At 40.8% G+C, this 15,334-nt stretch overlaps 1 protein-coding gene across 1 annotated transcript; it reads right to left on the reverse strand.

Annotated features, from left to right (window-relative positions):
- Positions 1-678: 678 nt before the first annotated feature.
- LOC118079380 (protocadherin beta-16-like) lies at positions 679-3,719 on the reverse strand. The gene has a single exon (XM_035103539.2). It carries the CDS (start codon positions 3,575-3,577, stop codon positions 1,136-1,138), a length of 2,442 nt encoding a protein of 813 aa, XP_034959430.2. The 5' UTR covers positions 3,578-3,719; the 3' UTR covers positions 679-1,135.
- Positions 3,720-15,334: the final 11,615 nt, after the last annotated feature.

Genomic DNA, 15,334 nt, shown 5'->3' on the forward strand with positions numbered 1-15,334 from the left:
ACAAAGTACAATCAGATACATTTAAATTAAATAGATGCACTAGACAGGAATGCCAATTATCAAGGTTACTATTTAATTATCAGTGAAACTTATGGTTAAAGCTATTAGACTGGATCACATAAATAAAGGGTTGGCAATATTAACAAACCACTTAAAAATAAATTGTATGCAGGTGACATTGTGCTAATTCTGAAAGATCCAGAAAAATCATTTGAGCCAGTTGTACAGTAACTTTAAAAACTATAGAAGACAGAATTGAAAATAAATATCAAATCCCTTCATCAACAGTATTAATTTCCCCACACTTTTACAATGAACTCCCAAACACTGGAGAATCGTCTTGTCCTCTTAAGACTTGAGCAGAAGTCATTCTTATTGAACTGAACCATAGAACATCATCAGTGGTCATGCCCTCAGTGAGTATCTTTCTGTCCAAAGGACTGTGGTTCACAAGTTCTTAACAGTTATTGATAGTGACTATTAGGAAAGTGGGAGAAATTTGTTTTTGTTTTTTTTCAAATTCTAATATGAACCAACCTAAATAACAGTTGCTAAAACAATTTATGAAGCAAAACAGAGTTGCCCTTCAAAAGTCATATTTCTCTGAATTCTCTAATGCAATTATCCAACCAATTTGTACAGAAATGGGCATATTAGAGGAAAGCATGCATAGTGAAAATAACATACAAAAAGACATTATATTAGGGGAAATTGCTTGCAAAAAAAACCTGGAAAATACGCAAAATGTATGTATATTAGGAGAAATGTCACTAAAATGTTGCTGAATTTTTGTGAGGTCTGGTCTTAACTCTCTGCCCCCCCCCCCAAATTGTGGAAATATGGTGACCTGAACTTAAAATTGAAACAATGAGAAACTGAGAACAACTAAAATTGAATTATTCATCCATCAATAGTGACTTTTAATAAAAAGGAAGCTGTATCTCCTCAGACTAAATGCTTCTGTTGTTTTCTCCGGTGTCCTTTTCTATTATACTTAAAAGGAGAGTGACTGTATTCCATGGACAAGCCACTGATCATTTCCAGACTTCTCAGAATTCATTGCATTCAGGCTTAGAAATCAGAGACTTGTTGAGAACAAATAATAGATAAACTGAACATAACTATATGAAAAGTATTAAAGCACTTTTCTTACCTGGATATTATCTTTACATTCCTCTACTTGACTGGGGAGATCTTGAGAATTATTTGAATTCCTCGGATTCAGCTGAGTGTTAGGAGGCTCCACAGAGAAAACAGGAAATAGGGGCCTGAGAAACCGGAACTCGCTGTTCAGAGACCCACCAGCTAAGCACACCTCATAGTTGTAAGCCTGGGATAGAGATCCAGCACCAGGATCCGCAGAGATCTCCTGGGAATCTGGTCCCACAGGGAAATTGGCTGCAGAGTTGTAGGTTGTTATGAACTTTTCACGTTTCTGCAACTTGATTACAATAAACGCCACTACAGAAATGAGAAAAATACTTGAGATGGCAGCCAAGCAGATGATCAAATACATAGTCAGGTTGGGGTCTTCCTCCTCCACAGTTTCCTCCTTTGGGAGAGCCACACTTTTCAGATAAGGGTCAGAGAAGCCGTCCACTAGAAGGATTCTGAGCGTGGCAGAGGTGGACTGGGGAGGATGTCCATTGTCTCGAACGACCACAACCAGATTCTGCTTGAAGCTGTCTCGGTTACTGACTGGCCTCAGGGTGGTCACTTCTCCATTCTGGGCCCCCACCGTGAACAGACCCGGTTCTGTGGCCTTCAGCAGCTGATAGGAAAGCCAAGAGTTCTGAGCAGAATCCCTGTCCACAGCCACCACCTTGGTGACCAGGTAGCCAGTCTCTGCCCCTCGGGGAACCAGGTCATTCGAGGGGGAAGTGCCATTCTGGAGAGGGTAGAGGATGAAGGGGGCATTGTCATTTTCATCCACAACCTGAACACGGATCATAACCTCTGAGCTCAGTGGAGGGGAGCCTGAATCCACAGCCCTCACCGTCACATGGAAATCTCTTACCTCCTCATAATCCAGAGACCGAATGGCATACAGGTTCCCCGTTTCAGAGTTGATGGAGATGTAAGAGGATGTGGGGCCATCATTGACCTTCCCAGGCAAAAGCGAGTAGGTCACTTTGGCATTCTGCGCTGTGTCCAGATCAACAGCATGGATGAAACCGATCAGAAGACCAGGAATATTGTTTTCTCTTAACTGCATTTCATGGAATGGCTTTTCAAACACTGGAGGGTTGTCATTGACATCTGAGATTTGAACATGAAGTATTCTTGTGGAAGTGAGTCTGGGGGAGCCTCTGTCCGTGGCTGTGATAGTAATGTTATATTCACTGACTTTTTCTCTGTCCAGTGGCTGTTGGGTCACCAGCTGGTAATAGTTGTTCTCTGTGGGTTTGAGTACAAATGGCAGGTTTACTTCAGTGGTGCAGGCAGTTCTGCCACTTTCTCCAGAGTCCACGTCTGTGACACTAAAGAGGGCCACCACTGTGTCTGGGGGAGAATCCTCAGGTAAGAGACTTTTGATGGATGTGATGGTAATCTCTGGAGCATTGTCGTTCTCATCCTCAATCTCTACAAAGACTTTACAGTAAGCAGAAAGTCCCCCTCCATCTGTGGCTCTTATTTTCATCTCATAATTTGTGCTTTCTTCATAATCAATTGTTGCTGCAGTTGTAAGTTCCCCGGTGTGTTTATTTAACTTGAAGATTCTCAACACATTTTCTGACACTTGGCTGAAATAGTAAGTGATGCGAGCATTAGCACCAATATCCCTGTCAGTGGCTTCCACTTTTACAACCGGTGTATCCAATGGGCTGTTTTCCATTAGTCTCACTTTGTACACAGATTGTTCAAATTGAGGAAGATTATCATTGTTATCCAGAACATCAATAATAATTTGTGCTGTCCCAGTTCTTTTTGGGATCCCTCCATCAACAGCAGACAGAATAAGGGAAATCTGTGGATTCACCTCACGGTCCAGCGGTTTCTCTAACACCAGTTCTGCGTATTTGCTGCCATCGCTGTGACTTTGCACATCCAGCCTAAAATGTTCATTAGGACTAAGGGTGTAGTTCTGAACAGCATTTTCTCCTTTGTCTGTATCTTCTGCTCTTTCCAAAGGAAATCTGATATCCACAGGAGTCTGCTCAGGTATTTCAAGATGGAATTGATTTTTAGAGAATTTTGGGGAATTATCATTCACATCCTCTATCTGAATTTCAATTCTGTGTAGCTGTAATGGATCTTCCAGCACAATTTCAGAGAGTAGAACACAAGGTTCATTCTGACCACACAGGGACTCTCGATCTATTCTATCCTTTATTATCACATCCCCAGAATGAGGATCCAGCTGAAAATACTGCTTGGAGCTCTTAGAAACTAGGTGGGCTCTCCGAGCAGACAGCTCCTTTGCATCCACGCTCAAATCTTTTAGCACATTTGCCACCAGAAATCCGTTTTTCTTTTCCTCTGGCACTGAATAGCGGAAAGACTCACACATTGCTACAGACATGCAAAGATATAATAAAGGAGACAAAACTTGCCTGCTGCTGTGGTGTATTTCCATTCTCCCAGCCTCACTTCCAGTCAGCTATTTGATATAAGGTGGTTCTTTTGACGTTGTCTGTTATGTGTCTGTTATATGTCCCGAGTACAATTATTCATTTCTTTTGCTATATTTTTAATGGACTGTGTGTCCTTCTGAAAGATTTGCCTGAAATGAAGATCCGTTTCCTTTGTATGCTTCCTTTGCATAATGGCTCTGGGAGAGCAGTTGCTCACTACAGTACTATATAATCTATGTTGTGTAAGAGCACCACCTTGTGTTTGAACTGCAATGTAGCTCCCAAAACATTACCAGGTACCAACTCACATAGAAAGATCTCATGTAACAGCTTCTATTTTATGATTGTATTCTTAACCATTAATTGATATATTAAAAGGCTGTCACCTTGCATTCCCCATCAAGATATTTGTTGAGACATTGTGATGGCCCCAAACATTCACAAATTATCGAGAGGACTGTTGCTGGCATAAACTGTTCACAGCCACTGTGGCCTCCATGAAGGAACAAGTAAAATGATACAACTTTTTGTATCATACAACATTTCAGCTTCCAGCTCTTCTTCTTCTCCTCTTCCTCCTCCTCCTCGTCACACACAGATTCACTTGTTCTGAAGAGCCATCTGACAGACCCTGACTATGACTTGAGTGCCATTTTATCTCCAGCCAGTCATTTCAAATTTGAATGGAATTCTCCCCTCTCGTTATGATGAAATGTCATTGTATGTGCAAAGTGAACAGATTCTCAAGTCTGTTTGTTAGCTTTATAAGTTAGAGAAGGTTAAATTGGTGAATGTTGTTGTGCTTGCTTATTAAGATTTGTTCCAAATTAGTACATTGATTTTGAATCTTCATATAGAACACAATACATGGTACATTGAGTGAAAAATATTATGTGAAGGTATGATGGACTATTTGGGAGCTCCATGTCCTTTATTGCTCACACTTGAGGCAGCACAGGAATGGAAGGTAGTTAAACAAGAGTTTCAGATTCTATTGTCGGCTACGCAGTAAGATGAAAAACCAGATATATAGGAAATTGCTGTTTTTCTTAATGTGCTGGGCATTGTATAATTCCTTTGAGCTGTCTGCTGAAGAAACGGTTATAAGGCACCAAAGGAAAAGTACTGTCTTCCTAAAAGTAACATGACAAATGGAAATATGAATTTAGATCAAAATATTAGCAAGATGGAGAAGCATTTGGAATGTTTCAGATTTCAGAGCAAAAAGGTTGACTTGCAGTTTTGGAAGCGATTCCTTAACAATGTGGCATACAGGGAGATGGTCTGATCTAAATCATGATATAGAAGCTTCTGTAAAAGATTGTGAGTTATGCTTCAAATATCAGAATAAAGTAAAACAACCTATGATTATTATTATGGAATTTTTTAGCACCATGATCAAAAGTGAGAATGGATTTGTTTGAATAGGAGGGTCATCAATATTTACTTGTTCTTGACCATTATTCACATTATCCAGAGATCTGAACTAAATAATCTCAGTGCAAAACTTGTCATAGGCAAATTGAAAGTTGTTTTTACAAGACATGGAGTTCCACCGATGGTTATGTCAGATCATGAGCCACAATTTTGTTGTCAGGAGTTCAAAGATTTTGCTTCTCAAGATGAATTAAGGCATGCAAAGTCTAGTCTAGGATATCCTTAGTTGAACACGCTGGTAGAGAATGGTGTCAAAATTACTAATCAAATATTATTTAACAAACATCTACTGCTGTTTGCTTAGGCTTTATTAAATTTCAGGGCAGTGCCTTTAGAATCATAGAATCATAGAGTTGGAAGAGACCACAAGGGCCATCCAGTCCAACCCCCTGCCAAGCTGGAAACACCATCAAAGCATTCCTGACAGATGGCTGTCAAGCCTCTGCTTAAAGACCTCCAAAGAAGGAGACTCCACCACACTCCTTGGCAGCAAATTCCACTGCCGAACAGCTCTTACTGTCAGGAAGTTCTTCCTAATGTTTAGGTGGAATTTTCTTTCTTGTAGTTTGAATCCATTGCTCCGTGTCCGCTTCTCTGGAGCAGCAGAAAACAACCTTTCTCCCTCCTCTATATGACATCCTTTTATATATTTGAACATGGTTATCATATCACCCCTTAACCTTCTCTTCTCCAGGCTAAACATACCCAGCTCCCTAAGCCGTTCCTCATAAGGCATCGTTTCCAGGCCTTTGACCATTTTGGTTGCCCTCTTCTGGACACGTTCCAGCTTATCAGTATCCTTCTTGAACTGTGGTGCCCAGAACTGGACACAGTACTCCAGGTGAGGTCTGACCAGAGCAGAATACAGTGGTACTATTACTTCCCTTGATCTAGATGCTATACTCCTATTGATGCAGCCCAGAATTGCATTGGCTTTTTTAGCTGCTGCATCACACTGCTGACTCATGTCAAGTTTGTGGTCAACCAAAACTCCTAGATCCTTTTCACATGTACTGCTCTCAAGCCAGGCGTCTCCCATCCTGTATTTGTGCCTTTCATTTTTTTTGCCCAAGTGTAGTACTTTACATTTCTCCTTGTTAAAATTCATCTTGTTTGCTTTGGCCCAGTTGTCTAATCTGTTAAGGTCATTCTGAAGTGTGATCCTGTCCTGGATATTCTCCTGCAGGGTTGCTGGTCAATTTCATACTTCAGGCAGCTTCATATTAAGTTGCCACCGGCTGTCAGTATGGCGCCTTATCATCAAATAAATAAGGAGAGCAAGTTGGGCAAGTAAGAAGAACCTTTCATAAAGCTGCTAGTTCACAGGTGTTTCTTTCAGGGGAGGGACTTCCATATACTGTAGGGTCTTAGGTGTTTGCCCCTCTTTTGTTGCCCACCAGTGCAAAGCCAGTTGTAGAAGCCAGGTGCTCCATTGATTTCCAAACACATTGTGATTTTGTCCCTCTGTTGTCTCTTGAACCTTGATTACTAATTCAGATGCCGTACAGATGTGCTTTTAATGCAATACGTTTGATCTCTTGACTGTAAAGGAATGAGTGAGGGAGCAGACAAAACATAATTAATTTGTAGCGTCTGAACACAACACATCTCCTATGCAATCAGAAAAAGGGTAGTATGTTGCTAACAGTGTTTCTGCTCACACTGACATGAAAATGTATCATAATCCTTGGGGGAAAATAACCCCTGTATCTGGACTTCACATCTTTGTACATAGCTCTGTTGTCTAACAGATGTTATTTGACTACAGTGGTACCTCGGGTTACAGACGCTTCAGGTTACAGACGCTTCAGGTTACAGACTCCACTAACCCAGAAATAGTACCTCGGGTAAGAACTTTGCTTCAGGGTGAGAACAGAATTTGCACGACGGCGGCACAGCGGCAGCGGCAGCGGGAGGCCCCATTAACCTCAGGTTAAGAACAGTTTCAGGTTAAGAACGGACCTCCGGAACAAATTAAGTTCTTAACCTGAAGTACCACTGTATATGTTGTCTCCTTTTTTGGCTTAGCCAGAACACCAGGCCATTTTGTGGAAGTCCAAGTAAGTGTGTTCATCATCAGCTGGTCATAAAACTGTCTCTTTTGCAGATGTTAGATCCTTTTATTCATGTGTATTATCTGGAAAGTCACGTATGCACCCACAAACAGAAGTGTTGACATGTCATCAAAGGAAACATGACACCCAGGATCTTGTTCCATGTTCCAGGCACACCACTTGCAAGGGGGATGGGAATAGCAATGGAGTATAGCCTCCATTTTTAGTTATTTCTTGGGTGCTCATGATAACCCTAGAGTCTGAATTCAGGCAGGTAGCTGTGTTGGTCTGACACAGTAGAAATATATTTTAAAAAATTAAAAAATGTCCAGTAGCACCTTAGAGACCAACTAAGTTTGTTCTTGGTATTTTGGTATGAGCTTTTGTGTGCATGCACACTTCTTCAGATAGAGTCTGAAGTTTGGGTTGGATATCAAAGGTCCTTGTAACAACTTGATATGCATTCTTTGGGGCTAAGCACTTAGATTCCTAGCCAATGAGATTTAGTGATATTCAGAGGCATAGAAAGATTTCCAATAAGTTTGGGTAGGTGCTATGTCAGTCATTTCCCAAAGCACAGCAGAATTTAGTTCCTAACTTCTGATCAGCTGCCGAAAAATTTAAGCTTCTATCATTTCACTCGCAAGTACTGTATGCTGATATAACTGTGATGTGGTTTCTGATATTCTGGTAAGGAAAGAAGAAGAAAATAAGTTCATTTGATTTCTGAGTGTCCGGTGAAAACATTGCAAAATGTGGGCATTCTTTCACAACTTTTCAGCTATCTATCAAATTCCAAGAGCTGTAGGCATTCAGACTGACACAGGCTTCTAGGATCTTCTCCTTTTGCTTTTCATTTACGTTGTGTCATCTGCTTCCTATCAGGTGATTCTCCCTTCCTATGGCTTTGGATATCCCCACTCTGGATATAATACATTAAGGCAACAATATAATGCCAGTGTTTTCCATTGTAATTTCATTTATTGGTTTATTTGTTTCTCCTCCCATTCTTATCTTCCATGTTTATCCACCTCTGTGCCAGGGTCAAAACTGCAAATGGTTCTTGATAAAGTCTTCTTTCTTTGAGATGTTTGCAAAACAAAACAAAACAAAACATGTTTCTCCACATGGCTATCCAAACACAAACTGCAGATTTGTCCAACAGAGTCTGCAATCAACAGTTTCACTAAATATGCCAATAAATGTTTTCTTCTTTTATTTCTCTTCCAGTAAATGCTTACATTTTTATTATATCCATGACTTACATGCCTTGAAATAGCCATTTGCGTGTTTCATTGTGAAGAAAGCAGGAGTCCAGGCAGGCATCCTCCCAGATTTTTGGGACCTAAAATAGAAATCAGAGCGAAAATGAACTACACAAAGGCAAAGAAAGGAAGCCCCTACCTTTCCTTGCAGGAACGTTCTTCTTCTGGTCCCTTTCCTTTTGGAGGGGGAATGTCAAATTCCTTTATAGTGAAAGGGCTGGAAATCAGACAGCATCTGAACAGCAAGCTCAGTCGCCATTTCCCATTTCTGTTCTGTTTTCCTGCAGATTCTTTGCACATCCTCAGCAGCGATGAGCAACAGCGACACACAATGGTCAAAACTGGAAATGCGTTTATTTCATGCAAAGCAGCAAGCTCATCTCTCATCTCTCATAGCAGGTGATATGAGTTTTCCCCATTTAATAAGTGTGCAAAGATTGGAGACAAGCACAGAAAAAACCCCAAAGCAACTAACTGTAGGGCAATAACAACAGTTTTGGAGCACCTGAAAGACTAACCAATTTATAATGCCATATGTTTTTGTGGACTTAGTAGCAACATGCCTGAAAGGTTATCCTGGGGAAAACAGTTGCAGGGGGGGAATATGGTCAGGAGGAAATGAAATGAAGAAAAGGACAAGCTGTGGTAATTATACACTTGTAATTCACAAAACAATTCTTGATGACACAGACATTCTGGCATTGACAAGCCAATTAACCCATATACCAGTTCTAAAAATCTCATGTCTCACCTCAAACTACAAGTGATAGCATTTAAATTCTTGATGTACTACAGTTTGATAGTTTTAAATTCCTATGTCCCTTTGAAATTCTTTTGCTGGCAATGGCCATGCACATTCACTAAAATGAAGTAGTTAGTAGGTTCTATAGAACCTTTGTTGGGGTTCTTCAAACTTTGTCTCACTCCTTCTTTTGATTTTCAGATTCTCATCTTTTTTGCTGCAGATGTTAAACAAAATAGCAAGAATGTGAGGCGGTAAGAGAAATCTGGGCATGATGGGAAAGTTGCACTGTCAGTAGTCTGCAAGAGTTTTCATGTGGAGATGATCTGTAGATTTAGGCTGCATAATAATATTTGAGTGCGGCGATTACTTCTGAGTGGGAATCCATAGAACTGCCCAGTGAATTTAATTAAATTGTGCTAGGTACAAATCAGACTTCAGGTTGCACTAAGGTCTACTGCAGGAGCAGGGAAACAATTGTTATCTCCCCACCCCCTGGTGTCTACCTATCAATCACTTGACATCACTATGGCATAAGGAGATGTTGTGCTTTGAAGCCCCAGATGCTGGAATTTGTACCACTGTTTGAAAGCCTTTTGCTGTTGGAAACAGGGGGCTCAAGCAAGAGTAGTGGAGGGCTACCTGGAATCCCCTTCTAAAACTACTTGTTTTTGTTCCCTCCCAAACACTTGATCAGGCGAAAAGAAACAAGTTGCCTTTTGAAAGTCAACTTGATGATATATCATCTGTCTGTCTGTCTATTATCTATCTATCATCTATCATTTCCTCTGCCACTCTGAGTAGCTTCCAAGTTAAACACAACATGACATAAGACATTAAAAACTTCCCTAAACAGGGCTACCTTCAGCTGTCTTCTAAAAGTCAGGTATGTAGTTGTTTATTTCTTTGACATCTGATTGGAGGGTGTTCCACAGGGCGGACGCCACTACTGAGAAGGCCCTCTGCCAGGTTCCCTGTAACCTCAGTTCTCTCAGTGAGGGAACTTCCAGAAGGATCTCAGAGCTAGAATGATAGAATTGTAGAGCAGGGTGGTATCCCAAAGGTCATCTAGTCCAACCCCCTGCATTGCAGGGGTTTCAATCAAAAAACCTCCAAGGAAGGAGAGTCCACAACCTCCTGAGGGAGTCCCTCCCACTGTCAAACAGCTGTTATTGTCAGAAAGTTCTTCCTGATGTTTAGTTGGAATCTCCTTTCTTGTAACTTGAGCATGCAGCCAATCCTTCCCAAAGGGAAGGGTTTTTCTCATCTCACTCTCACCTCTCGGTGATCACGCCAGCCTTGTAACAGATGAAGAGTTTGGAAGAGCCCAATACATGGGCATCTTGTATGTTCCATTTTAGGAATCCTAGGTCAAAGCTAAAGATGGTGACCAAAGTAAAGATCAAGAAGTAAATGCTGAGGAACAACAAATGGATCACAACTATGCTAAGAGGTTGCCTGCAAGTTGTGTGGGGGTGATGCTCAAGGCTCATGCCTCTGGGAAGGGGTTTCTTACTTATGGGTTTGGACTGGGGACTGGGGACTCAGTGATATGGTATCATCAGACTAATGGCATATCATAGCTAAATGCTGCTAGGAATATACTGTAGAAGCAAGGCAAGACACATAAAGCATGCTTGGACAATAATTTTAAATAGAGCATTGATTAACACATTTTTTTAATAAGGAGTCATTCCATATCAAGTGTACACTTGTTGAAAGATCAAAACTAAGTTTAAATATAATTTTTAAATTCTTTATCTCATCATGTTTTTGAGTTATGAGGGTTTGAATTTTTTTAATAAAAAATGACAATTTGGATCCAAGTGTTTACTTGGTTCCTTGGTGGGCTGGTCTCCTCCATGGGCTCAGCATCCTGCATGACATCCAAGGTTCCCACAGGTTGAGTGGACTCCAGTGAACTCTGATCACAATGAGCATACATGTCTGCCACTTTCTTTGATCTTCTTTTCATCAATTCACTACCCTACCTCATAACAATTTAACCACACTAGGAGGTGTGTTAACTACAGCTTGTTTGGCCTCTTATCCCACCTCCATCACCGTATAAAGAACAGACGGTGCTCAGGAACTGAGCACTAGCTATCTTTTGATATAAAGGTGCCAAATGACTAGGGTAAAATTATCCCTGCAAGGTGGAAGCTGCCACCATTGCTGCTTGTCTAGTGCTGCACACTAGACAACCTGAAATTCCAGAAGGCAAGAGCTGAACAACCTGGTTCTTCCTCTTAAGCCCCAAGCCCCGATTACTCTGGAGCAGTTAAGCAAGTGAACAGGTACACCAAGATTATAGTGGCAGAAATGCTAATAATTATTAAAACCAGCAGCATGAAAGTTGAACTTGTTACCAGTGAAATAAGACCGTTAGGCAAATAATCAAAGCATGAGAATACTATAAGGTAAAACAATGAACTTAATTTACCTAACTTTAATATTTAGCCATTAGAGCTGACTGCAGTGAAATCCAGCAAACAGCATCCAAACACATATCAGAGTGCTCCAGAGTGGCTGGGGCAACACAAATAATAATTTATTATTACTAGTTCTATTATAATTATCAGTGTAACAATCCAGAATGAGACACAAAAGTGGCAAAACAAATTTTAAGGAATCCAGCCTGGATACAGTGGCAGATATTCCTTGACGAATAAGAGGCATGAATAGCTGTAAATTTGTGGACATACTACTTCACCACAAAGAAACCTGACTTAAGCTATGGGATGAAAATACAAAAGTTTTATCCAGCTTCTTAATTCCCCATCTGTATTAAAGTATTCCAATATTTTTTTAAAATTATGTCCACTCAAACCTGTCAAATGCTTTTTTAATATCTAAAAATAATAATACATGAGATTGGTTACTTATAATGATGTTTAACTGTTTTATGTATTACATTTACCTGTCTTCCAACATTTGTAGACATTTTTTTTTCCTGTAATAGAGCCCAGGTATACTATTATACATCCCAATTACACAAAGAATTCATCTATATTTTGTTCCAGGGGGTTTCTGATTTAGACATTTTTAAATAATATTTTAAAATTGTTCTAAAATTTCATTTGCTATACTTGTTAATGAGATGATATTTATTCTTGTCATCTCATTTCTGTTGTCTTTGTCCATGGAGTTTTCTTGGCAGGGATACTGGAGTGGCTTGCCAGTTCCTTCTCCAGGTGGATCACGTTTAGTCAAAACTCTCCACTATGACCTGTCCATCTTGGGTGGCCCTGCATGGCATAGCTCATAGCTTCTCCGAGTTATTCAAGCCCCTTCGCCACGACAAGGCATTGATCCATGAAGGGGATCAATGAGATGACAAGAATAAATATCGACATCCTGGGCATCAGTGAACTAAAATGGAAGGGAATGGGCGAATTCAGTTCGGGTGACTATCATATCTACTACTGTGGGCAAGAATCCTGTAGCAGAAATGGAGTGGCCCTCATAGTCAACAAAAGAGTGGCAAAAGCTGTAATGGGATGCAATCTCAAAAATGACAGAATGATCTCGATACGAATCCAAGGCAGACCTTTTAACATCACAGTAATCCAAGTTTATGCACCAACTACCGGTGCTGAAGAAAGTGAAATTGACCAATTCTATGAAGACCTACAACAACTTCTAGAAATGACACCAAAGAAGGATGTTCTTCTCATTACAGGGGATTGGAATGCTAAAGTAGGGAATCAAGAGATAAAAGGAACAACTGGCAAGTTTGGCCTTGGAGTTCAAAATGAAGCAGGGCAAAGGCTAATAGAGTTCTGTCAAGAGAACAAGCTGGTCATCACAAACACTCTCTTCCAACAACACAAGAGACGACTCTACACATGGATATCACCAAATGGGCAGCATCGAAATCAGATTGATTATATTCTCTGCAGCCAAAGATGGAGAAGCTCTATACAGTCAGCAAAAACAAGACCTGGAGCTGACTGTAACTCAGATCATCAGCTTCTTATAGCAAAATTCCAGCTTAAACTGAAGAAAGTAGGAAAAAGCACTGGGCCAGTAAGATACAATCTGAATCAAATCCCTTATGAATACACAGTGGAAGTGAGGAACAGGTTTAAGGATTTAGATTTGGTGGACAGAGTGCCTGAAGAACTATGGATGGAGGCTCGTAACATTATACAGGAGGCAGCAACGAAAACCATCCCAAGGAAAAGGAAATGCAAGAAAGCAAAATGGCTATCCAACGAGGCCTTACAAATAGCGGAGGAGAGGAGGCAAGCAAAATGCAAGGGAGATAGGGAAAGATACAGGAAACTGAATGCAGATTTCCAAAAAACAGCAAGGAGAGACAAGAGGGTCTTCTTAAATGAGCAATGCAAAGAAATAGAGGAAAACAATAGAATGGGGAAAACCAGAGATCTGTTCAAGAAAATTGGAGATATGAAAGGAACATTTCGTACAAAGATTACCATAATCAAGGACAAAAGTGGTAAGGACCTAACAGAAGCAGAAGACATCAAGAAGAGGTGGCAGGAATACACAGAGGAATTATACCAGAAAGATATGGAGGTCTCGTACACCCCAGGTAGTGTGGTTGCTGACCTTGAGCCAGACATCTTGGAGAGTGAAGTCAAATGGGCCTTAGAAAGCACTGCTAATAACAAGGCCAGTGGAAGTGATGGTATTCCAGCTGAACTATTTAAAATTTTAAAAGATGATGCTGTTAAGGTGCTACACCCAATATGCCAGCAAGTTTGGAAAACTCAGCAATGGCCAGAGGATTGGAGAAGATCAGTCTACATCCCAATTCCAAAGAAGGGCAGTGCCAAAGAATGCTCCAACTACCGCACAATTGCGCTCATTTCACACACTAGCAAGGTTATGCTTAAAATTCTACAAGGCAGGCTTAGGCAGTATGTGGACCGAGAACTCCCAGAAGTGCAAGCTGGATTTCGAAAGGGCAGAGGAACCAGAGACCAAATAGCAAACATGCGCTGGATTATGGAGAAAGCTAGAGAGTTCCAGAAAAACGTCTACTTCTGCTTCATTGACTATGCAAAAGCCTTTGACTGTGTCGACCACAGCAAACTATGGCAAGTTCTTAAAGAAATGGGAGTGCCTGATCACCTCATCTGTCTCCTGAGAAATCTCTATGTGGGACAAGAAGCTACAGTTAGAACTGGATATGGAACAACTGATTGGTTCAAAATTGGGAAAGAAGTACGACAAGGTTGTATATTGTCTCCCTGCTTATTTAACTTATATGCAGAATTCATCATGCGAAAGGCTGGACTAGATGAATCCCAAGCAGGAATTAAGATTGCCGGAAGAAATATCAACAACCTCAGATATGCAGATGACACAACCTTGATGGCAGAAAGCGAGGAGGAATTAAAGAACCTTTTAATGAGGGTGAAAGAGGAGAGCGCAAAATATGGTCTGAAGCTCAACATCAAAAAAACCAAGATCATGGCCACTGGTCCCATCACCTCCTGGCAAATAGAAGGGGAAGAAATGGAGGCAGTGAGAGATTTTACTTTCTTGGGCTCCTTGATCACTGCAGATGGTGACAGCAGTCACGAAATTAAAAGACGCCTGCTTCTTGGGAGAAAAGCAATGACAAACCTAGACAGCATCTTAAAAAGCAGAGACATCACTTTGCCGACAAAGGTCCGTATAGTTAAAGCTATGGTTTTCCCAGTAGTGATGTATGGAAGTGAGAGCTGGACCATAAAGAAGGCTGATCGTCGAAGAATTGATGCTTTTGAATTATGGTGCTGGAGGAGACTCTTGAGAGTCCCATGGACTGCTAGAAGATCAAACCTATCCATTCTTAAAGAAATCAGCCCTGAGTGCTCCCTGGAAGGACAGATCGTGAAGCTGAGGCTCCAATACTTTGGCCACCTCATGAGAAGAGAAGAATCCTTGGAAAAGACCCTGATGTTGGGAAAGATGGAGGGCACTAGGAGAAGGGGACGACAGAGGACGAGATGGTTGGACAGTGTTCTCGAAGCTACGAACATGAGTTTGACCAAACTGCGGGAGGCAGTGCAAGACAGGAGTGCCTGGCGTGCTATGGTCCATGGGGTCACGAAGAGTCGGACACGACTAAACGACTAAACAACAACAACAACAATACTTGTTAATCTGTCTTTAAAAATATTGATGGGATAATTTTCTCTTTTGTTCTTTATTTAATAATTGAGTATTTTTGATGGTTTATTACTCAAGTTAAATCATTTTTGCTTTAAAAACAATTGAAACATTTTCTTATTTTTGAACTCATAA

The sequence above is a fragment of the Zootoca vivipara genome, chromosome 8 (assembly GCF_963506605.1).
Source record: "Zootoca vivipara chromosome 8, rZooViv1.1, whole genome shotgun sequence".
Classification (NCBI taxonomy): domain Eukaryota; kingdom Metazoa; phylum Chordata; class Lepidosauria; order Squamata; family Lacertidae; genus Zootoca; species Zootoca vivipara.